This window comes from Centruroides sculpturatus, unplaced genomic scaffold (assembly GCF_000671375.1).
Source record: "Centruroides sculpturatus isolate CEXI.00-Female unplaced genomic scaffold, Cexi_2.0 scaffold586, whole genome shotgun sequence".
In the NCBI taxonomy this organism is placed as follows: domain Eukaryota; kingdom Metazoa; phylum Arthropoda; class Arachnida; order Scorpiones; family Buthidae; genus Centruroides; species Centruroides sculpturatus.
In genome coordinates, this window is record NW_019384796.1 from 290,749 (window position 1) to 316,832 (window position 26,084).

General features: G+C 30.8%; 1 protein-coding gene across 1 annotated transcript; it reads right to left on the minus strand.

The window, feature by feature from the left end:
• Positions 1-1,892: 1,892 nt before the first annotated feature.
• On the minus strand, positions 1,893-26,053 carry LOC111629397. Its single transcript, XM_023373292.1, has 14 exons — positions 25,795-26,053; positions 22,416-22,576; positions 21,478-21,732; positions 21,265-21,405; positions 20,805-21,192; positions 20,554-20,697; positions 20,361-20,471; positions 12,731-13,358; positions 7,025-7,150; positions 5,301-5,399; positions 5,040-5,219; positions 2,893-3,030; positions 2,608-2,805; positions 1,893-2,105 (listed from the first exon to the last, which is right to left on the minus strand). Exons 2-14 carry the CDS (start codon positions 22,528-22,530, stop codon positions 1,965-1,967), a joined length of 2,664 nt encoding a protein of 887 aa, XP_023229060.1. The 5' UTR covers positions 22,531-22,576; positions 25,795-26,053; the 3' UTR covers positions 1,893-1,964.
• Positions 26,054-26,084: the final 31 nt, after the last annotated feature.

Consider the following 26,084-nt stretch of genomic DNA (forward strand, 5'->3'; position numbering starts at 1 on the left):
CCATCCATAGGCACCCGCCTCTGTCCCACCAACAGGCATCATAGTTGCGTAGGCACTCCAAACGGTTGGTGTCTCTGTCCAAGTGTGTATGGGAGATGTCGCATCCATAGGAACCCTCCTCTGTCCCACAAACGGGCATCATATCCGCGTTGGCACTCCAAACTGTTGGTGTTGCTGTCCAAGGGTGTATGGGAGATGTTGCATCCGTAGGAACCTGCCTCTGTCCCACCAATGGGCATCATAGCTGTGTCAGCTTTCCAAACGGACCACGACAGTCTAAGGTGTATTAGGAAACCTTATACAATCTCCTCTTGCATGACAATATAGTCAAGCATAAAGGCAAACAGATATCCTGCAACAAATTGGACCACAGATGTTGCAATTGTCACTGCAAATTCCTCATTCTTATCAATGACTGAAACTGGTGATAAATCTGGAAACAGTCCAAGGAAATGTGGCTGTGTGTGGCCAAATACTACATTGCTGGAAAATGCTGTTTGCAGCCTTTCCATGAAAAGCACACAAGAGTGCAGAATTTCGTGAATATATTGCTTTACTGTCAATAACCCTTGCATTGCTACTAGGGGTGACCAACTGTCAGTGGCATATCCAGGATTTTGAGAGAGACCAAGGCATATATATATCCTGTTGTTTTTCAGAGAATGTTACAAGGGAACATTTTCAGATGTGACCAATTAATTGGGTTAGAACTTTGCAGGATAATAGGAAATAGTTATATGATAACCATGGTAACTCCTTTATTTGCAAATTTTGGGATACACAAGCTAAAAGTAAGTATTAAACTGTAAATACAGGTCATTTAATTAATAGTGATTATCACTGATGAAAACCATTATGGTTTAATATAGTATTTAATGATCAAGACAAAACATTTATAATGAGAGTTTTTGATATATTTAGTTGTTACTTTTTTTTAAAATAAATAGTTTAATTAAAGCAGTGTTAAGTAGAAAATTTTTTATGGCAGAAAATGCTTTTTTCAGGTTAAATATGACAAATTTTCATGAGTTTATATATGAAAGAAAGATTGCTTTTTTTACATTGAAACATTTGCATGAGGTATTGGAGAAGATTTATTTACAATTTGTTAGTTTTAAAATTTTTTTAATCAAAAATTCAAAAACTGAAATGTATATATGATTCAATATTTTTTTATTTTTTGATATATTTGAATCCACAACATGGCATGAACCCTTTTTACAAAATCAGTTTACCCTGATTGTTGCATAAATGCTGCTATTCTATTTATCACCCATTGATGATCACTATTTGGTGATACATATTTAGAGTTTAGTGTTAACTTCAAATATCTTGTGAATTTTAAAGTTTGCAGGAAAAAACAGTTATCATGTAACTAATCCCCTATTAGCCTGCAGAGTTTTAATCAATTTGTCAGTTGACTTAGAAGTACAGTATTGTACTTTAGTTGGTTAATCTTACCTAACTGAAGTCATTGTTACTTTAAAATAAAAATAACTATAATAAAACTGATGATTGTTCTGGTATCAAGAAGGTGCTGTAGCACCATAAGCACTCCTGGATACACCCATGCTGACTGTAATATGTACAGTACTAGTACATTTTTAGTTTCCTGGACCAGCATGCCAACTGTGAGAGCAAGACAAGTGTTCTACATTCTCTAACATGGCAATGGTTCAGAAACCAAAATACAGAATCATTTATAGAAATTACATAATTGTTTCTCTTTAGAAAGTTTATGATATACACAGTGCTTTAGCCTTCTTTCAAAAGTAGATAATCTTTATATATATTTTAGAAGGTTAATTTACAAGTAAAATAAATTTTTATTAATTTAAAATGAAAAACATTTTAATGTTTTATCAATTTATAGAATATTTTTGTATATTGTAATTAAATTTATATTACATTTGTAAACTTCTATACAATTTTTCTTGATTTTAAATAATGATTGGCAATTCTTCTTACATTCTAGATAGGCGCTTTCTGCTCTTCAAGGTCATAGATGATTGTTTAAGTTGACTTAATTTAGCTTCTCCTGACCAATCTAGATTTGGATCTATACTGCCAATCAACACTATCAATGGTTTCACTTTGCAATCTTGCTAAAATTTGGAAAGAAAACATACTTTCAACAATTTTAGTACATGGAATTCTATAGTTTTACAGATTAATCTTATTTTAAAATTACAGAAAACTCCTAAAAATATATAAATTAACCTGTTGAAAATGATTTGTCACTTAAGATTAACAGAATGATAAATCTTTTAAATATAAAAGTTTAAAATTTCAAACGTAATTATTTCTATTCAGCTTAACAAATCTAATGTGTAATTAGGTTGTCCTGTAAAATTAAACTTAATTTATTGATAAAACTGATGAATGAAAACATTTTAATTATTATATTAATTTTATATGTCATCCTGCAAAAATACAGTATATCATATCAGAAACTAGGTTATTGATGCTTACTCTGAGTAACTAGCCATTTGAGTTATAAAATATTTAGTATTTTCAGTAGGTTTATTCATCTACTGTATTTACAACCTCAGTTTATCATCAGGAATAAAAAAGAGAAAATGGTATACCTTGGCATTTTTTGCTTACCGGAAAGATTAATGTCCTGACTGTACAAGGTATGTAACATATTCCTTTGTATAATTCATTTTTCTGTGGATCAGTAGCCATGCCCTGTATTAATATGATATCTTCTATGTCAGATGCCAAATCCAGAATGTTCAGTTTTTTAGTATCAGGTATATATGCTCTTGACAAATACATTATTATTCTACTGTAAGGCCATTCCTATGTATGATAATTTATAAAAATATAAACATATTTTCATTTTTTAAATTTATATGTAAAGATTTCAAAAAATTATTAATAAATAACCTGAAAATCTGGATGATTTCTTAAAACATGTTTAGCAATCCTTAAGGAACAACTCCTCCACATTTTATACTCTAAACTTGGGTCATCCTTAAAGATTTTAAGTGCTTCCATCATATCTTTATAAGGTATGTAAAACACCTAAAGATTAAGATAAGATCTAGCATAAATTTAAAACAACTTAAAACTTCTAATTGACATCATTGAATGAAAACACTATTTTCATTATTAAGTTAGAGTAAGAGAAGGGGCATAGTTATAATTATTTGTTGAATAAAGAGATGATAAAAATTAGACATGTTTTTCTTCTATGTTGTCCCACTCAAAACTGTTCAAAAATCTGATATGTTAATGACAAGTGTAAGGTTCTGGTACAAAATTTACATTAGTTTTTTCATGTCTGTAATATGCACTTCATTTAAGTTTTCTTACGTGTTCTATTTGCTATTTAAATTTTTTCAAATTCATTATAAGGTAAGTTATAGTTTTTATTCTATTAGCCATGAAGAATCTGCAATTTTCATGTCAAAGTTTGACTCACCTGAAGAAGATGATTTAAAAATTGTCAAAACTGTTTGTTTTCATTATTTTTAGTAAGTATAATTTTTGCTGGATATTTCTGGTAGATTTATATGCATTGGACTTAAGAAACTATAAACAAACTATGAGACAATTCTACAAGTTTTACTTCAAGGTATGAAGAAATCTGAAATTTTCTTTTCCAAATCCTAAGAATGTTACAAGAATCTTGGCATGCTGTACATACCATGAAGAGGAGTTACAGAAACAATAACAATATTGAGGATAACCAAGAAGTGAAGGATAGAAAGACTAGGCACACAGAAGACTTTGAAGATTCAAGTAAGAAGAAATCCTCACCAATACCAAAGAAAGCTGGCCTTACAGATGAATGTTTCAAGACAAACCATTATTACTAACACTGATTTAAAACCTTATGTACTCTCGTACATAAGGTTTTAAAGTGTGATATCTACTACATTTTGATGCATGCTCAAAAGAAAAGCCGGTTTGTTGTTGTTTGTCTTGTGTAGAAATTTGACAAAAAGATGTAAAAATATTCTCTTCACAGATGGAAAAATTCCTACTGTGAAGGAAAACTTTAACATGCAAAATGGTTGTGTCTGCCAAATTAGTGAAAGATATTCCTATACATGTCTGGAAGTCTTAAAAGGCTCACAACCCTGGAGGTGTTAAGGTCTGGGTAGAGATAAGTTAGCAAGGACTTTGTTTGTATCAACAGGGGTTAAAGTGAGTGCCAGGAATGACAAGGTAGATTCTGCATGTAGTGGTAGAACCATTGAATAAGAATTCTGTTAAAAATCAAACTTGGACTTTTCAGCAAGACTAAGCTTCGGTTCACAGTACCAAAAACTACATAGTATTGGTTAAAAGAGAAAGTTCCTAATATGAACCCATTAAATTACGTCACATGGTCAAAGTTTGAGCTAAGGTCTGTGCTAAATCCCATACAAATATTGAGGCTCTGAAGAAACCATTTCTTCCAGAACAGACTGTTTTTCTTATGGAAAATGTCTGTACCACCTTAGAAGAATGGAGATCAAAGATGAAACTTTATTATCAAAGCATTGTGGCAGACACTGAACATTAGAAATGCGTGCATTATTACTTATTTGAACTGTACCAGAACTTTTTAACATATATATTAGCTATTATACACTATATCTTAAGTGTAGTTATTAAATTTACACCATAATTTGGAATTTATTATCTTGAGAAACTAAGTAAAAAATTCAGATCTGAAGAGAGATTTGAGAGTTTTTAATAATTATAATATCAAATCTAACACTTTCTCATAACAAAAATCTAATACTGAAAGAAAAAAACAACATGACTATCAGATTATGTAGGCTATCAATAAATCAACTTACATAAAGTAAATGCAAATGATGTTTTGCATCAGATAGATTTTACTAATATATTTTTTTAGTATATTTTGAAGTATTTTTGTAATATAGTTGTAAATTTACAAATTATCTAAAAATTCATAATAAATTTAAAATATACTTATATTAATATATAATAAACTATTTTGATAGTTTATTAAAATTACAGCTACAATTACTAATTAAAATATAAAATTCCATTTTTATAGGTTATTAGTTACTGACCTGCACTTCAGTATCAGCAATTGCTGAAGTGCTCATTGGCTTCCCTGTCAAAATTCCTAATTCTCCTAGCAGTTTACCCACCGTCAGATAGTCCTCTAGTTCTTGCTGATTAGGAAACCAATGGAAAGAATCGACATTTGGTAAACTTCCATCTTGAGTTGGTTCGATTCTTCCAACAACCTTAAAATATATTTAGAAATAAGAACATTACGCATTATGCATTTTAAAATAAATGCTATTGACAATAATAAGATTAACAACCTTTACAAGACCGACTGTTATAACGTAAATTCCCGATGGTTCGTCTCCTGCTTCCTCTATAGTGCATCCTTTGGAAAAACAAATGACTTCGGCTCTTTCCTGGAAATTAATTATAAACTGTTATAAATGTATAAATTCGATAATTTTCATAAAGAAGTAATTAATTTAATTTAATATAGAATTTTAAAATCAGTATATAAAACTTTAGATTTATTGTTTTTCATCATGGGACATGCAAAACCATTAACATGTTTAAAAAGGCAAAATTTCAGCTTTAAGAGATAAAAATTACTCAACAAGAGCAATTGCAAAGAAAATTAATTGTTCTCCAACTGTAATTGGTAATTTCATAAAGCTTGGAGACAAATATGGAGAAAAGAAATCAACAAGTCGGCCTTCTAAGCTTACAAATAGAAGAAAATGTAGTATTTTGAGGGAAATCAAAGCAATCAAACATCTTTACAAAAAATAGCATCAAAACCAGAGCTTTAATGTATTAAAATCTACAATTGGAAGAATTGTTAATACATGTCAGCCTTACTACTGTATAACTAACCCTTTCTATGAGGAAAAACTCTTGCATTGAGCATGGGAGAAAATGGGATGGACAGACATGTGGAAGCACATCATCTGGAGTGATGAGAAGTTTAATTTTGATGGAACAGATGGTTGGTCTTGTTATTGGCATGATTTGAGGGGTGGGGAAGAAATATTTTCAAAATGGCAGCAAGGGGAAGGCTCAGTGATGGTATGGGGTGGGTTTAGTTGGTTTGGCAAGACAAATATTGCATTCCTCAGTGACCGAATGAATGTAAATCATTATCAAGACATGCTAGAAAGTTATCTTTTGCCTTGGGCTGATGTAATTGCTGGAAATCGTTGGTTTTTCCAACAATATCCACACAGCTAAATCAACTTATGGGTGGTTTTTAAGTTATGGAGTCCCAGTTATTGATTGGCCAGCTCGTTCCCCAGATTTGAATCCAATGGAAAACCTCTAGGGAATCTTAGCTAGAGCTGTATATGTAATCTTAGCTAGAGCCAATATAATAGTGTAGATGAGTTAAAAAATGCAATTATTATCCATTGGAAAAAATAACTACAGTAGTCCTTCAAAAACTTATATAATCAATGTCAGACTGTGTCTACAAGGTTATAATGAAAAAGGGGAACTGTATTAGTTATTAGTTGATTATTATTAAAGATTTGTAACAATGCTTTCTACTGTTCTAGTGATTTTGTATTATTATGCCTTTATATTTTTGGGACAGCAAGAAATGTGATTTTGATTTAAATGAATTTATTGTTAAACAATATAATTACACGATTTTTTAATATGTTTATTTGTAAGTTGTAACTACCTCAAAATTAAATTAGTTTAGCTTTTATTTGCATAACAAGTTGTGCCTTTATATTTATGTGAGGCATCTTTCTAAATGAACTTACACAAAATTTATTTTTAACATAGAAAAATTTTTCCATTTATTTTCTCATAAGTTTATTGAAAAATAAATTATTAATTTTTGTTTCAATTTTTTAAACTGTTGAAGGTAGAAAAATATCCTTTGATCTTGCTCTATAATATATCATGCAACTAACAACGCTATATTGAAAACTTTTCATTTCATCACGTTTCTAATATCCGATATCGCCGAGAAATTAATTAAAATTTATATATAATGTTTTCTTTTTTTTATTTAAATATATATTAAAATTATTATTACCTTGATAAAATTAAAAACTGCTTCATTTCCAGCGATCCAATCGACGTTCTTTAATAACTCAATGGGTGGTGCAGGAAGCATACTCGTAGGTGCATTTAGTAATTTTTTCATTCGTTTCTCAATTATCTAGTTTCCAAAAGAAAGAAAATTATTTAATTCAAAGTTGCAGAAAAATGGCAAAATTAAAAATTATAAAAATGGTGGAATTTAAATATATATTTTTTTCTTTTCTTTAAGAAGTGCAAAGCACTCCTCTTAACAAAACAACTCGCATTTACTTTGTTATTTTTAAAAACATATATTAATGCCATGCGATTTTATCAATCGCAAAAATCTCTCTTTTACATTCTAGAAAGAAAGCGAGAGAAAATCTCGCTTTCTTTCTTATCGCGCGAGAGAAAACTCTCGCAAAATCGTATCGCTATCCTTCCCATGAGAACTATTGACACGACTTACACAGTTACAAAATGTGTTTAGTTTTTCATCAGCAAAAGCGAGAAAATTGCATGAAAAATACGTCAAAATCCCCAAAATTTTAACCATAATCATAAAGAAATCTTTCTACAAGCCGCGTCGCGTCGTGCAATTATCCTTTCCGCGAGGGATGGAGAAGACGTAATATTACGATTACTTCTCGCCATTTTACAAGAATGACTCTGACAGAAAAATGTCGTTATACTCTAGAGACATTCTCTAATTTGTTTAATTAAATATAATTATTAATTGATATTAATAACTTTATAAAATTAAAATATTACAACACGACCTCGCGTCGCTTTTATCTCAAGGGGAGAAAAAAAAAATGCTAAATGATGTGAATTATGTACTTTAAAAATTAAATACAATCGAAATTTAAATTTAATTAAGGACATATTTCTACAAAAAAACTAAAAATAAAGACTTTTTATTACAAAAATTATTTTTAATAACCTAAAATAATATAAATTATCATAATGAAATTTAATATTTGCTTTAACTGACTCATAGATGGAAGCACTATTTATAAACATTTAAATATATTATTTTAATAAATATTTATTAAATTATAAAATGAGTAAACATTTTATAATTATTTAAAGAAATATTTAAAGTTACAAAGTATTATTTTTCATTTATTTCTATAAATAATCTATTGTAACAGTTGATTAGTTTCTGTCACTATCACCTAACAAAGAAGTCATTCTCACTCCTTTGTATCTAACACATAGCATACAAAGAAGCAATGATATGTTTAGACAATTAAAGATGATATCGTGAAAAGACAAAGTAATAGGTAATAAATTTTATTTACGACGTATCAAGATAAGATCATAGGGAAATGTTACTTACCCCTTAGAAGGTTCATTAAGGTAGTAGAAAGAGGGGAACGACACTAAAAAGTGAGCAGATAGGTGGGATTGCGGAAGCGTTAACGTGAATAAAAACTTTAAAAAATGAAATTAGAAACAAAGATATGCCAAGAAAATATATAATTAAATACGTTAAAGCATTAAAAATTGCAGAAAACAGCTTAAACAAACGTAAAATTTAAGCACTTAAAAATAGCTCAAAACTCATTAAAACTCGGTTTAAAAAAAAGTTTTGTAATATTAAAAGTTTTATTTTAAAACATTTAATCTGACTCCCAGACAAGAATTTAAGTGCTTGGTGAGATTTAGAATAATAAGGGAAGCGCAAAACTATTGGGTCGTTGCCTCCATTTGTATGTTAAATATTCAATGTTATACGTTAAAGGAGAAGTGATGTCGTGTTAGAAAATGAAAGTCACTTTACTATATAGATAAACCTTCGACCATAATTCTATATTAAGTTAAGCTTAGATTTGTGGACTTAAGATTAAGTACGCCTCTTGCGCTATGTCAATTTAGATTATAATACTCAAAGCGGAAAGTTTTATAATGTATTTGTATGGCCTTTAACAAATTTATAAGAATGATAAATGAGTCGATTATATCGTCAGATTTTTGTTAAATTTATTTAAATTTTTTTTTTATTTCGACACCTTTTTTTAGAATATTAAATTATGTGTTTATTACGCTCAGATGGAGCGAACTTAACAATGATGAATAATATATGAAGGCTCTACTTATATACATCAAGTTTGTTTAAATTAATCTTAATTAATTTATGCTATATGAACACGAAAAACGATGTAATTATGCTTTACTGATACATAAAATTTGAGTATATAAAACTATAAATTTTATAATAGAAAGTAAATTACGGTATTAAAAGAAAAATCTATACAATAAATATAAAGGGATATTATATATTTAATCATTGATAATTATTTAATTAAAAACAAATCTAGCCATTTAATTACATCATAAATATTTTAAATAATATTTTGTACAAAAATGCATGCAATTTTTAAAATTTTAATGCAAAATTTACATAAATTTCTATACTAAATGCTTTGTTCTTAACATACTTAACGTTAATAGAACCTAAACTTAATACACATTTAAAAGCTTTCAACATAATTTATGCCCTATAGACTACATGAGGTCCAAAAGATTGTTGACCATTTTAAAGACTGAACTACTCTTATTCAAAAATTTAGAAACTTTGCAGAAATTGCTGAAGGTTATATCTTTCTTTTTTCAATACGCAAGTTATAATGGTTAACTACACTCACAACCTGTCTACGAACAAAAATTACATGTTAAACTAACTTTTGGACCACTCGTTATATTAACAAACCTCATTAACCAAACAAAAATTATGCACCCAGATAAATTGCCCGATTACTCCAAAACTCGGCATACGTCTACATATGTTTATGATTATAACTGTGATACGATTGCAGAACAGATAATGCCACCAAGTTGACTTAAAATCGCTACCCCAGTATTATATAAAAAGGCTCGCAGAGGCTCACTCTGTTCAGAATTTTCAATGTAGGGTCTACCTATTGTTTGGAGATCTTCAAATGCCAAGTATGCTTGCACGACGCAGTCAAAGACATTACGCACAGCTGACGGAGTTTGACAAAGACCATATCATGGGATTCAGAGAAGCAAGAATAGTTTCGCCGAATTTCCTAATTTATCTGGGCCGTTCTGATCTGACTGCATGGAAGTGTGGGATATCTTGATGCAACGACGTCTTTGTCCACCATTCATAGATAGATAGGAGCCTTGCTACAGAACCTTGTCACTTTCTAGCCACTGGCAGATGACTAGCAGAGACAAATTTGCATGCACAATAACTATTACGCGTCCTTCCATTATCATGCCAACATCGTCGGTTTCATTTGTAGCGGTGTCGTGACAGAAAATCATAGATTGCAATGAACTGACAGCGTATCATCTTTGGCAACAATTCCCGCTTCTGTTAGGGAAAGGCGGTTCAATTTCTTTTTTTACTATTGCGGGGCAAACTGTCCCAGTGCTGGTTTGTTGGTCTGAAAAGCCATTTCGCATAAGAGTCAGCCACCTCTAGTAGTGATGCGAGGGATATTGACGATACAGCTGTACGTTCAGAAAATACTGTGTCCTCATGTTGCCTTTGACAAAGGGGCAGCAAACAACCATTTTTTTCAGCAAGATAATGTTCGCCACAAAACGGCGACGGTTTCCTAGGAATGTCTCCGTCAGATGTCACGCTTCCTTAACCTGTCCGATCTTCAGATTTATTACCCATTGAGCATTCGTAGGACCAGATGGAGTGCCATCTTTGGCATCTACGAGCGTGAAGGGTCTGAAGCGGCAATAGCAACATTAGACAATCTGTTATATAATAGCATACTATACGTCCAACTATATCGCCGCATGTGTCCAGGCAAGGTATCAAAAGTTCCTTTAAATTATACCAAAGTTCCACGGAAAATAGCCTTTTTTCCCCATGATATATTCAAATTGTAATACAAGCAATAGAAATTATATCACATTTTATTCATTCAAAATTTTAAACAAAATATTTAAGAAAAATTTAATTTATAATTAATTTTTAGAGGGAGTTTTATGTTTGCAACATTTTGATCAGTCTTTCAATATTTGGAGAATTTTATATGTTGCAACTTCATTAATTAAACTCGTTAATTAAAATTAACAGTTAGTTCACNCAACTAATGCATGCTCGACCTACTTTTCTGTATAAATATATATTTATTAATCAACTAATGCATGCTCGACCTACTTTTCTGTATAAATATATATTCCATTAGTTTAATATTATAAAGTATAAAATGCCTAATGGTTTATAAATGTAAAGTCTGTGCGCTTTCAAAATACATATTCCGTGAGTTAAGAATTTAAAATGTCTAAATGTCAGAAAAAACAGTGTTGAAAACATTGCGTGAATATTTTTCATTGTTGATCGATTCGGTTCTTTTGCTTTATTATATTGCATTAACAACGTTTTAATTTCTTTTGATCAATCTTCATATAACATCCATATTAATTCTTTTGATATGGGAAGCCGGATATGTATGAGTCTACTGTATATAACATTTATTCTTTGCATAAGGTATATTAATAAGCTGTAATATATCTTGTATTTGTTTATGTTATTTAATTATATAGTAATACCAACACAATAATCACTCCGCACTCTTACTCGTTAGATAGAATGAGTATTTTTTTCCAGGTAGCAACAGATGGTAGGGATGGATGGTTTTTACCTCCTACAAAAGATAAACATATATAGGTATATAGGTGAAAATAAAGATAATTTATTTGGTTTTGACTTTTTACTACCATCTCCTCTATTTGCTAATCAGAAACTACTCCAGAATAAGTCCTATTAAATAAACAAAGTCAAAATAGACGGGGTATACACAGAAATTTAAAAATGTATAGACATAGAGGTAAAAAATATTAATCAATAATAACAGACTAATGCAATCACCGCTCAAAGTTTTACATACAACTACACTCGAAATCTGAGAATTAAATATGATTTAGCCTAAAAATAGTATTATAAATGCTTTTTTGTATTAATGATAAACTTAATGATGAAATCGCATGATAAAAGTTATGGCAGTTATTACATCAATCAAATTATAATCCGAGATCTCAGTAAGGAACTTGATAGTTTGTCGGTAAATTCGCGTGACATTGTTAAGCGAATAAGAAAGGACTCGCAACGATAGAAACATAAAATCTAAAAAAATATTCCAGTTGACTCTTTTTCATTCTATTCCAGTTGAAAAATCTGCTATCCGTTGCGAAAAATACAGTATTAGCCCAAATATAATGCGACTCCGAAATTTTCATAAAGATATTTAGAAAAAAAATAATACTCATAAAAGAATTCAAAGAAAGTAAAATTCAATCAGATAATCATTTACTTAGGTAATTATAGCTAATAACACAGGTTACATTCATGTCAATAAAATTAAGTAATGTAAAACAAAATTTATATTACGTAAGTAACAACAAAAAACGGAAATGTTTATTCAGAATCTGAACTGTTTTCAGAATGATGTCACATCGGTATCATCCGTATTTTCATTCACGCTTTCAGTCTCCCACAAAATGTCATCTTCCGTCCCATTTAAATCATTGGAAATGCAGCATTTCTTGAAACCTTTAACTATCGATTCACGTTCGATCTTCTGCCAGGCAGTCGCAATCCATTCTCCTAAAAGAGAGACTGAGGGTTTTTTTATTTTTCCTCAAGGTGTCAATGGATGGTTGCCCGATAATAGCCAATTGTTATATTCTTTTCGAAAATTCTCTTTAAACGAAACGGTTTATTAACCACCACATCCAAGACTTGCAACTGAGAAGTCATACCACCCGGTATTATTACGAGATCAGAATTCAATGCCTCAATTTTTTCCTTAACACTTATCGTAAGGTGGCCTCGAAATGCATCAAGGACTAGCATGGAGCGGGAGTTTCTCAGAGAACCTGGCCGTTTTCCCCATATCACATTCAACCAGTCTAATACCAACTCCTCTGTCATCCAACCTTTTTCTTGGACCCGAAAAACAATTCCGGAACACAGCTTTTCTTTGGGCATTGTTTGACGTTTCAATATAACGTAAGGTCGAAGCTTTTGTCCGTCAGCAGTAACAGCAAGCATAACAGTAATTCTGGACTTTTCATAACCAGCTGACTTCAATAAGTCCGTTTCTTCACCTTTCTTATTTACCGTAAGGTCGGAAGACATGCCAAAATAGACTGGTGTTTGGTCTGCACTTCCCATATTTCCAAGACTGTAGTTGTGCTTTTTGCGTAATGATATAACATGGCGCTGATAAGCCAACAATTTTTTATTAAAGTCGTCAGGAAGATTTTGCGCGAGAGTTGTCCGCCGTCGTAGTGATAAACCGTTCCTTTTCATCATTCTTCTACACCAACCCATACTTGCCTTAAACTCCTTTCTAGGAATGTTTAAATTAGCAGCCTCTTCTAACGCTTTAAATCTTATGACTTCACGGGATATTGGGCACCCTTCATTTCACTTTTGTATTACGAATTTTAACACTCGCTGCTCAACTTCATTAAACTTTCCTTTTTTTTAGATCCACTAAAAGATTTTCTTGAAGAATTTGCATTCTTATCTTTCCTTAAATCTTTTCTCCATAGACGGATGTTTACTTCTGGAACTCTTTATTTCCTCGAAACTCTCAAGTTGTTCGTTTTTTCTGCCTCTTTTGCAATCATAATTTTAAAATTCATATCGTAAAGGTTCTCCTGTTACCTTTTTTTGACTCTGATAAGCCTTTTTTCTCAACACTACCTTTATTACTCGCACTCATTTTTTATGGGCAATAAAGAAAAAAGTAAAGTAACCGTCACTAGTCACTAGATCAAAAAAACAAATGAAACAAAACAGTTGCGTGAGACGTTAACAAGAGACATAGCCTTACTATAGTAGCGTTATGCAAACAAAAGCGCAGGCCTACTAACTAGATCACGTGGTTGTTTTGAAGTGGTCGGTCGAGCTAGGAATTGGTCGGACGTTCAGTCGCGTTTCAACCTCTGTAGGAAAATGTCCTTGTTTATATTACATTCCATTACTTAAACCCCGAAATTAGCGAGAGTCGACTTTTTAATGGAAAATAAATGAAAAATATCGCGTTATATTCGGGCTAATACCGTATATTCAATAATTTGCTTCATTGCCTGTTGCTACAGACTAAACTTACGCAAATTATTCTTTTCTTTTATTACCAGACTTTAATTAATATGATTTTTACATTAAATTTCATATTATTTACATTATCTCACCACATCCTATTAACAAAAGGTAAGAATTTAAGTAAATTTATAGTTTATTTATAATAATTTTTATTTATTGTTAAGATAAAACGGTGAAAGTGTACAAAAATTACTCAAGAATTATGATCGTTAAGTTCTATTTACCTGAATGAATTACATGAATTAATTAATTTTGTTAAATTTACATCTTCGTTTTATTTAAATACTGTATATAAGAAATTTAACATGTTATTTAAAATGTTAAGTTAAAAGTTAAATCAAAGAGAATATTTGACGAAATTTTCTTGAATAAAATAAATTTTTATGCAAAGAAATAAAATGAATTACGAGTAAACTCAGACATCAAAAATACATTGTTATATGAATAAAATTTGCTACAAATATCTTAACAATAGATTCAATTAAACAATAGACCTACTTGGACCAGGAGTGTAGTTGTAAATTAAAAAGTGCCAGAACACTAACCGGCACCTCAAGTTTGGATTGTCTTTTTGATTGTTACATCTGAATACCGTTAAATACAGCAGAAGAACGTTGAAAAGTTGTATCGCCTATGGTTGCTCAAACAGTAGATTCCACTCCACTCGCCCTAAATTCAGTTTTTTACCTGTAATATAATTTTATTACGAAACTTGTAATATCCCTTCATCCAAACTTCAATTTTGTGCGTGTGAATTCATATAAAAGCTCCGTCTTATTTTTTACACTATATTTCCTATAAAAAAAAACTTGCTTCCGAATGGGCGAAAGCTATTTATAGGGGCAAGGCTGGAATCCACACCTGAACTCAGAATATTTTGAAGAAGAGTGTTTTGACAGAATAGGACAAACTACAATATTGAGAGATGACACAATACCAACCATATTTAAAGCTTATCTAACCGAATGTTTTCTTTATCGTTTTTATATTGTTCTTTATCTTTGCCTTCTCTTTTCCAACGTCAAATTCAAAATTCTTTCGTTCACACTATAGCGATTTATTCTACAGTGAAGCCAATTCTGGCTTTAAGTGTGCCACTAGTAGCAACAGATTAGTTAGAGGTAGTTCTTCAGTTAGATATTATAGCTCCACACGATAACCGGCAAATTCCGAGTTTGAATCGTCACTGTCTATGGAATTTTGTTTGGGCAAAGCGCAACTTTATGGCGTAATTTCTGCAAAACGGCTTAAATATTATTAAAGCATTTATTTATAATTATTATTCTGAATTTTAAATCGTATTTTAGATGTTTGTTTCTTAATGTTTTCATTAACTGTAGTACGTCATGCATGCAACAGATTTTATCATCGTCTAAACTAAAATATGGCTTTCAGAAATGACACCCAAATTACAATCTTAATCACAAATAAAAACTTTTGTATATAAGCCAATATTTTTAATTACCTGTAACTTTCTATAACATATTTTGGAATTATGTTATAGGCAGTGCATCTAACAGAATTCCAAAATAGAATTCCAATCTGAGTTATTTTATTTTTACAGCTAAATTAAATGATTCGTACGAATGGAAATTAGCGGCGTTAAAGGTAAAATTTACAATGTCATATTTATAATACCGATATTTTTGTATTTAAAATCGGTATGTACATTTTTCAGAATCCACATTTCGTAACTCTTGATGATTCTGAAAATGAAATGATAGGAGGAGTTCATTTTCGAGTCTTCAAAGCTCTTCAAGAGAAACTCAAATTTCGGTATTTTCATAATGTTATTAAAGTGTGAAACTTGATCACAATAGTGTGACATGAGAATTTATGATTTACAGTTACGTATAAAAGCACAGTACTTTTTACCGAAGATATAAACCTGATTTTTATTTACTAAAGTGTATAATAACATAAACAGTATTAATTTTACTTTTATTTATCCATTATAATAAGTATTGAGATATTTTGTATTAAAAGATGATGTTACTTGTAGACACTAAAGCAAATAATACACCACAGTAAAACTTTTAAAAAACCTGGTTAAGAAAGATGAAAACAAGTGTTTCCGACATTCTCGAATTTCTTTTCACAAAGATCACACGGTTAAAAGTTCTCAATTAACGAACATAATACATTAAGAATCAGTCTAATCTTACATTCGGTGACCCTTGCAGTCGTACACAGGGTTAGAGAAAGATACACAGTGAAAAAATGATAACGTAAATGAATAGCTATTTCCAATCAAAAATAAAAGTTCAATTTGATGGAGTATCTCTTGCCTTGTGAAAAAAGACAATAGAGATGTACAGTACCATCTGGTACAATTTAATGCCGTTGGTTTTATATTTTCCTCTTTGAGTTACAGAAGCATTGCACGGTCTATTTTTACATCAGAATATATGTACCAGACCGCTTCTAATCGCAGCAGCCAACACCGAATAGTTTCTAGCCTATATGGTGGTTTTACGCGGAGCACGGTATATTTCAGTCGCACGATAGATTGGACTCCCACACCACTAGAAACAGAACATTTGCTTCATCCAGTTGTATAAATGTTCGTGAGTATATAGAACTGCATTTATTTGGATTCTGTCGTATTATGCATTATAAAAATAAGAACCTGAATGAATAATAGAAATCTTTCAATGCCCGATAAACGATTAAATGGGACACTCGAAAGATGAATCTGTCTCAATACGTTCAGAAGTAAATGATTGAAATCTAGCTGATTTGTTTGCAATCATCTTCCTTTAAAGCTTGTTGCATTTTGAGTGTTTCTATACGGCAATGCAATATCGTGTCAATCTGCCGACAAGGATGCAGTCCCGTAACACTTTCTATGGGAAACTGGTCCCCATTTATGTATTACAAACGTAATGAAAACCTGGAAAGTTTTACGTGGCCAGCCCGTTGGGAAGCGTAAACGCACAACCAGTGGCCAGTGGTCGAATGGCTGGAACCAGTGGACATTGGTTCCAGCCACTCATCCACTGATGGGAGTAATACACTGCCTGCCTATCAGAATTTAGGGTATTTATTAATTTCACGTTCTTGCCCTGTTTAAATTAATATTCGTACAATATCTTCCATTTTTTAGTATTACAAACACACAATTCACTATTTTGACTATAGTATTTTTTGTGTTGGATATTTATAATTAAAGAAATTTTCACATTATAGTAAATATATGTAGAATATTATTTCTTTCCATGTGAAAATCTAATACTTTGCATGCAATTAGTTACTCCATAGTTAAGCCATTAGACGATTATTTTGGAGCATTAAGCAAAAATAAAACCGGGACCAAAATGATTGGGAAAATATATAGACAAGTAAGTTATATTTTATATCGTAGCTTTATAAACAAATTTTATTTTAAAATGTTTAATATTCAATATTTTGTCGGAAATTTCTTTTTAATAATTAAGTCATAACGAATTATTAAATTTTCGATTTCAGGAAGCAGATATGGGAATTATTCCATTTTATATTAGTTACGATTTGTTTTCCTTTATGGAATTTTCAGTAACAGTAGGATTTCAGAATATAGTATTTGTTGTTAAAGCTCCAGAAAACTTCTCCAATTGGAAATCAATTATAGCTCCATACTCCTTTATGGCAAGTATTTGTTATTTCAGATGCAACAATTTTACTGCAATTGCAATATTTTAATTTTCTAGATTTGGATCTTTATATTTATAACCGTGATTGTGTTTGGACTATCATTACACAAAATTTTAGAACGAGACTTTGTATTACAAGATATGGAAGTGTATTGGCCAAGAAGTAAAGTGTTCTGGAATTTATTTTGTACCTTCGTATATAAAGGTATAATTCTTTATTATGAGATAATTCCTAACAATTATTTTTCCTATATTGAATTTTGTATACATAGGAATAAATTTGGATTCAATAAAGAGGTTTCCATCCAGATTTCTGATAGGAATATGGTGGTTTTCCATCATTGTTCTTGTATCCAGTTACAGCGGGAATCTAATGTCGTTCATGACTTATCCATTAACTAATCACATTCCAAAAACTATCGATGAATTATCAAATTCCGTTCTTACGGGTGAATATTCTTGCGGAATTCCCAGTAAATCTACCATATGGAAAACCATTCTTGTAAGTAGTTATAATATAAAACTTATTTGTTATATTTTATTTGAAAACAATTTTGATATTGAATAATATGTTAGAATTCCAAAGTAACAAGTATTAAAATAATAAGAGACCACATAATACAAAACAATAACTTCATTAAGTTATCGGAAGCAATGGAAATAGTACAGAAAGAACGGTTTGCTGTAATATACAGTGATTATGTGATGAAAAAGTTAATCCCGAAAGAAGATTTAAACAAATTTGTATTTTCGGAAGACAAATTTTCCACATTTATGGAAACTTATGCAATGAGAAAAGGTTTTCCTTTTTCACACGAAATAAATAAAATGTAAGTTAATATTCAATAAATAAATGAAAATTAAATATTTTTATCGAAAATCGTATTTAAAACATTATTTCAGAATTCGTCGAATATTCGAATCCGGAATTATCGAGAAAATCGATTACACAGAAGATACCGAAATGATCAAAACTTCCGAATTCCACGAGTTATCCATCGATGATGTCATCAGTCCCATTTTATTACTTATATTAGGCTACATTTTGTCTCTTTTCTGCTTATTTGTCGAAAGAATTTTCTTTAATCTAAGAGAAAACTAAATGCACTCTTTACATAAAGTAGTATGTATCTCTATGAGAAAACGATTCTCTAAAGACTGAAGTTTCCACTGTATTTTAACTGTTCTTTTGTTATTTAATCTATCGATTGAAATAAAAACAGTGCAATCGTTCCAGTTTCATTTTCTGAATCTGTTTTATGAACAGATTATGATCGCGTTCATTAACAAAAACATATAGTAACAATTGCCCATTACAACCTCATGGGGTCCAGGCAACTTTGAATTGGGGGACCCCATGTACAGTGTTGAATTCGAACATTTTTCTTCGGCGAAATTTTTTGAAGAAATATTTTCTTATAAAAGATTGGTTAGGACCCCTGTCGTGAGGACCCCAGGAAATTGCTCTTTTTGCCCATAGGATAACGCCCTAATGGACAATAATATTTTCTACTCTTGTTTCACTATTAATACTTTTTTCTCATAATAGAATCCATAAAACAATAATAATAAATGTATTTAATTTTTAAGGAAACAATCTTCAATCTTAAAAGGAGTTCGTGTACGTGATTAACAATATAAAATTATTAATAATTTATTATGCATTTCGTAAAATATTAAATGAAATATACGATATTTTATCATCAAATGTTGATAAATTTTAATCATAGACGACATTAGAATATATTTTGTCAGATTGCTGAATAGTTAAGATGTCAACTTACCGCTCTGGGAAACCTGGAACGAATTTAGATGGGTCAAAAAACCACAGGAATTTTTCGAGGGTAGTCTGTCCCTCACAATCCAGCCATTCCATTGTGAGCCTGGCTGAACCCACGATAGCATGACTCGGAAAAAATACTGTATTTTCTTAACTTAACTGCCTACAGGAAGAGCAAACATACAAAAAAGTTAGTAAATTTTATATACTTTATAAAAAGTTATTAGCGAATTTTTATGTATAGAAAGGCGTTCTCAACTTATGTCAGGATTGCAAATTTTTTTTTTTAAAGAGATACTTTAAATTAAACACATAGTGGGTTCGACCAGGCCCACAATGGAGTGGTAGGTGATGAGGAAGGAGACTTAATATATCCAGGAAGTCTCATCCCGAAAAATCCCTGGAATTCTTCGATCCATTCAGAGTTGTTTTCCAAGTCCCACAGAACTTTTTTTTTAACTCTTTCCGCCCTGTGGGCACTAAGAGGGCCTCTTTTTGCAAGCTCATTATGGGTTCGGCTAGGCCCACAATGAAGCTGCCGGGTGGTGAGAGACATGGCCCGACATATCTGAACGGATCCGAAAAATTCCTGGGAATTTTTCGACCCGTTCAAATTCGAACCCGGATCCCCCAGAGCGGTAGGCCATCCGGCCGCTGTCCCACAGAACTATAGACTGATATCTTACAAGTTAGATACTCGTTATCCGAGTTATATTCAGAAAACAAATAAAGTTTTGTTGAGATAAAATTTTTTAAAGATTTAACGTAAAAAATTTTCTTTTAAAAAATAAAAACAGTTTCGTTTATCAATAATTTCAAACGTATTTACAAGCTGATTCTCAANCTAAGACCTCCCCAAGTCATAACTATTACTTCTTGCCATTTTAATCCGTAACCGAGTCTAGAGAGTAGAGGACTAAACAGCACTATCATTACTAATCTAAATGAAAATATATATACACATATATTTATTGATATGTCTACAATTTAAAACTGTAAATTATCATGAAAAATGTATGTACCTGAAAAATGTAGCGCCAACATATGTCACTAAAATATGAAACCAATCTTGTTCTTCTATATGACTTGCTGCTCTTTCTGTTATAACTAGGCCCACTACTATAAAAATTACCGTGTTTGCAAAGTAAGATAGCATCTCCCAAAATCTGTAAAATTTAAGAGAAACATGATTTAGACAATTGTTAATAAATTTTATCTTGATATAAACAAATATTTTAGTGCAAGTATTATAAAAATTAGTTGAAGGCTTTACCTGTGGACAAATCCTTCAACTTCGGGACTAATGCTAGCTTTCTCAGCACTTATAACAACACCCAAAATGACAACTGCCAACAATCCAGAAACATGTAAAACAACTTCTGCAAGGTAGTATGTCAAATATGCAGCACTTAACGTTACTGTGATTTCAATAACGGCATCGTTAAATATATGCGAAAGGCAGAACACTGCTAATTTTCCGACTATAAAACCAAGCGCTGGTCCACCTAAAGCAATCTGACAAAATTTCAAGAAAATCTGCGTAGCTGTTACAGTAGTTCCTGGTACCACTAATTCTCTTAAGATGTCGTACGCTACAATTGCAGAACCATCGTTTAGTAACGATTCACCTTCGATAATAGTGGATAACGATTTCGATGTTCCTATAACAAATAAAAAAAAACTTGATAGTCTTTGTACTTTTATATTATAAATATAAGCAATATAAAACTTACCTAACTCTCGAAGCAACGCTACTACAGCAACAGGATCTGTAGCACTGAGAATGGTGCCAAAAAGAAAAGAAGTTGCCCAATTCCACTGATATTCGGAAAATATTTTATAAGATAACACGGCAGTTAATGCAGAAGAAACAACTGAAAGATATAGTAATTCATTATCGTACTGAACTACTTCGAAATAGATAAATAAATGAATGAGAGACTTACTCAATCCAGGAACAGAGAGGATTAAACATTGAGCGAAACATCTTAGAAAAGTATGAGCATCGAGAGCGAAAGCAGATTCGAAGATGAGGATGGGTAAAAAGACGTGCAGAATAACGTGAGGATCCATTCTTGTAATCTGCGTGTATTTTTCTAAGCTGGAGAATCTGGAGGAAGCCAAACCAAACAGAGCACCACAAACCAATAATACAACTGTGTAAGGCAGACGAATTTTCTTCAATAAAAATCGCACTAGAGCTGAAAATATATTGAAAAGTTAATACTTTTACTAATTCCATGAAAAAGTTATCCATTCCTTCGTAATTTGTAATGAGATAATATCGAATAAATAAATACCATATAATAAAATAAATAATTTTAGGTTATTACAATTAGTTATTTAGAATTAAGACTCGAAAAATAACAACCGATAGCTTTATTCGAGGGAAACAAAACATGTTAGAGGTTACTTATCGTTTTTTTTTTTATATACATATCTATCTACAGTATTTAAAATCGAAATGATTACGAAAACAAGCGAAACTTTTAACTAATATAACGTCGTTATACGGCTTAAATAACTAGAGAGGCCATATCATCGCGCGTGGAATGTACTGAAATATTTCTGAAATCTTACGGTAATCTGACACTTGTTGAAACCTATATTTTATAATACAATGATATCTCGGTTTTCGTCGATAATCCGTCCGAAAAAACCGACGAAAACCGAGATATCATTGTATTTTATTGACATTTATTTATAATAATATAAACTGAACCGGAAACCAGAAATTTACAGTTTATTATTATTCAACGTTGATTATGATTATAATTAAAAAAACTTTGGTAATATCAAAAATATGCTTATCTGTCATAATTAAATTTATATTTAAGTTACATAAAAATCTTAAATTTTGAAAATAATGAAAGTAAGTTCTCACCTCCAAGAGCAATGCTAACAAATAAAAACAAAATATTATATGGTTGCATCTTAGGATTAACAATGCTAGAGTCATCGTTCCTTCCAGTATCATTCCATTCAGAAAACTTGTACATTTTGAAACCAAAAGACACTTCAATTTCTTTACACTCGTTTTAATAACTGTAATCAAGTTAAAACATATTATATCTTGACAGAATACTTATGGTGTTTTTATTTAAATCAGTAAATAAAATCATTTTATTTCAAATACTGTATGTTTGAAGCTTTAATCCCAATATAATTTGAAACGTTATCATATAAATTAAGAAATATTTGTTGTATTATTATTGTTTTTTCTCCTTTTCGCACTGCCTTGCAACCTAATTCGGGTGATCGAAAAGCCCCCTGGAATTTTTTAAGATGGTTTGTCTCCGATATGTCGAGTCTCGTCTCTCATCAACCGGCTACTTCATTGATCGAACCTACTATGTATGAACCTAAAAGAATGCCTTCTTGATGTTCACTGGGCGAGAAGAGACAAAAAAGTGATGGATTTCAAACTGACACTTGTAATCCATGACGAGAAGATAGCTTTATAAATTTATTGATAGAAGTCGAGGGATGTCTGGTCCATTTAGTAGTTTTTGAAGCCTACAGTATATTAAGAATCAAAACACTGTTAAAATTTGTATTCTGTTCGCTCTGTGTCTTTGCTACTACGGGAGTGAGCTACTATTTGTAGGCATTTAGGAACGACGGTGAAAGAAAGATGGCGGCGCCCGTACTACGGATAGTGTGGTTTATGATTTCAAAATACTCGTTTTTAGACAAAAGAATGGCCCCAATTGTAAAATTGAAGCAAGTAAAGTTAATATAAACTTTTCTCCTTTTGCCATTTTTATGGGTATGCAATTCATTTGTGAGTGTACTGTACAGTGCCGTAGCAATTCATTCCTGTGCCCTGTGCAAGAATTTGCATTTAGGCCCCTTAATTAATTAGGTTTGGGAAAATAATAAAACAAATTCATACTTTTTGGCCCCCTTACAGGTGGGCCATGTGCAGTTACACCTGTTGCACCTGCCTAACTAGTACAGTACATATTTTTCTTAGGTAAACTTGTTCATCTGAGTTCTTCCACTTTGAGCCAGGTAGTCTTTCATCTTTCCTTTAGAGAGATTTGGAGTTATGAATTGATTTTTTCGTGAGTATTACAATGAACTTTTAGGTCGAAGGTGCTTATGGCTTTACCCGTTAGTATGGATATAACAGCGCATCTGTAGTAATGTCATTATGCAAATGATCTGATTTTGAATATTGACTTACTGTAAGAAATTTTAATCAAAAAACATTTAAACTGTGTTTCAAATAAGTTGGCATTTAAAGTAAACGAACTGACGATCGAATGATTTAAATAAAACTCCGCCATTACAATCTCATCGCTTCTCTAACTGGTGTTCGCTACTCTCGACAAAATCATATTTCTAAATTGGATTAAGATTTAAAATAATTTCTTTATTTCTAATCAATGTTAATTTATCAAATATTGAAAATTAATACCTTTTATATAGCGAGAAAAATTCAAAGTAATTGCAGAATAAAATTTGCCAAAACAGACTATTGTTCTTCCGCTACTGGTGGTCAAAGTCGTTACCTTCTAAAAATACTTTATTATAAAATTATAAGTGAATTTCGCCGTAATTTCCGATAAAATAAAACTTCTATAAACATTTTTGAAACTTTTATTTAGTTTCAAAAATGTTATATGATAAAATAAATAAATAGTAATCTTCATCGCCTTTATTTAACTTGTTTTGTATCGTGCACAAATCTTGCGATTCAAATTTAATTCATTTGTAATTAAAGACAGAATAGCCGGAAAAGTAAAAAAGCGTCGAGCATGAAGTAAACCCGGAAAACTCAAAGTGAGTGCGAACCTACGACCAATTACCAGTGTTCAGTGGTTTTATCCGCTCGACCACCGGTGGGCTTGTATGCGACATACAGCGCATTTCTCATATTTTTTCAAATATTTTTATTGCTCGTTGTATTTTTTAAATATAAAACACAAGTTTAATAAATAAACTGCAAGTTAAGGGAACCAATAATTTCATTTGACCCGTTTGTTCCATCATCAGCTCTTCATGAAGAACTTATAGATGACTTTTCAAATAATTGGCTTCCTTAGCAATTTATTTATTGAATTTTGAGCTTGGTACCAAGTTTCTTGTAAAAAATAAGTTATGTATTTTTATTTTTATATCTGTTTATTACTAAATTTAGGAATTATTTTTATTTAAAAAGAAATATTGGAGAATTTATAAATTTAAAATGAAAACGAACACTATAAACTCGTTTTGCAAGTTAAATTACAGAGAAAGAATTTCAATTGTTAAATTAGGAAAAACGAAGTAAAATAATTTAAATTTAAGGATTTTCGTTGATTTAATATCAATGTATCCAGAAAAATATCCGTTAAGAACAATATTTCAAAATTAAAATTAGAACGTTTTTAAAGATCGAACAACGTGAAAATTTAGATTTATGTGGCACGTTATAGATAACTTTTGCATGTGTTAAATCATGAAGTAAATGATTAAAATAAATATCAATAAAGAAAATTTTATCTTAATAAGTCACGAAACTTCTTAGCACCATCTTTGTAAATGAAGATATCGCTGTTTGTTTCAAAAAGCCAACATTTATTAATGTTCATCAGCCCCATTTCATATTCAATAGAAAGGTTTACTCCAAAGAATATACAGGTCCTAATGGGCTCATCTCTAGTTTCCTCATCAATGGGAAAATAGTGAAGAAAGATATTAGTAAAAAACAGTTGGAATGGGTTAAAGGTGTCTTTTTAGTTTACCAATTGATGCTCATCTCTTAGGAACAGGAATGCCAATTCAACTTTCATGGAAAGATAGTTTATCAAAGCCACATGTTGACATCATATAGTTGTTTTAATTTGTTGTTTTACTTTATTAAGCAGTTATAATTTATTTAATCGTTGTATTCATTTCTATCAAGGGGTCATAAGATTTGAATTACACTCAAAATGAATTCCATCCACATGCCACCCACAATTCGAATTTATACCATGGCACCTCTTAATATTTACAGTATTTTTAAAATGACAATTCATTTCATGTTAATTTTAATCTCTGGATTTACTAATTTGTTTCCATTATTCGATTTTTTAGTGTTAGACATTTCTTCGAAGAAAAGATTTAAATACAGTATATAATTGATAAATGGAAAATTTTTATTCCATTAATTTATTTATCTTAAAAGTTACAGTATTTAAATAAAATAATAATAAATACATTGATTATGATTGTTATTTTATTTAATATATGGTTTAATTTATTTATTATAAAATAAATTATTTGCTACTTACATTAAAACGGTTTCGAACTCGAACCTTCCTAATTCGAAAATTAATAACCATTCGTATAATGACGTTTAAATTTTGTTCGAAAATATATTTGTAAAAATTAATACATTTTTAAAATTTAAATTAAAAAAAATTTGACAAAGGTTTTTGTACGACTTGTCCCAGCCTGTTTGTAATTTTATCCCGGTTAGTGAAAAGGTATCAAAAATGTATGTAAATTAATTGGAAATACAAAGGAGCAACTTATGGAAGCATCTTAAGCCAATAAAGGTGGTTTGATCTTGACGTCCAGT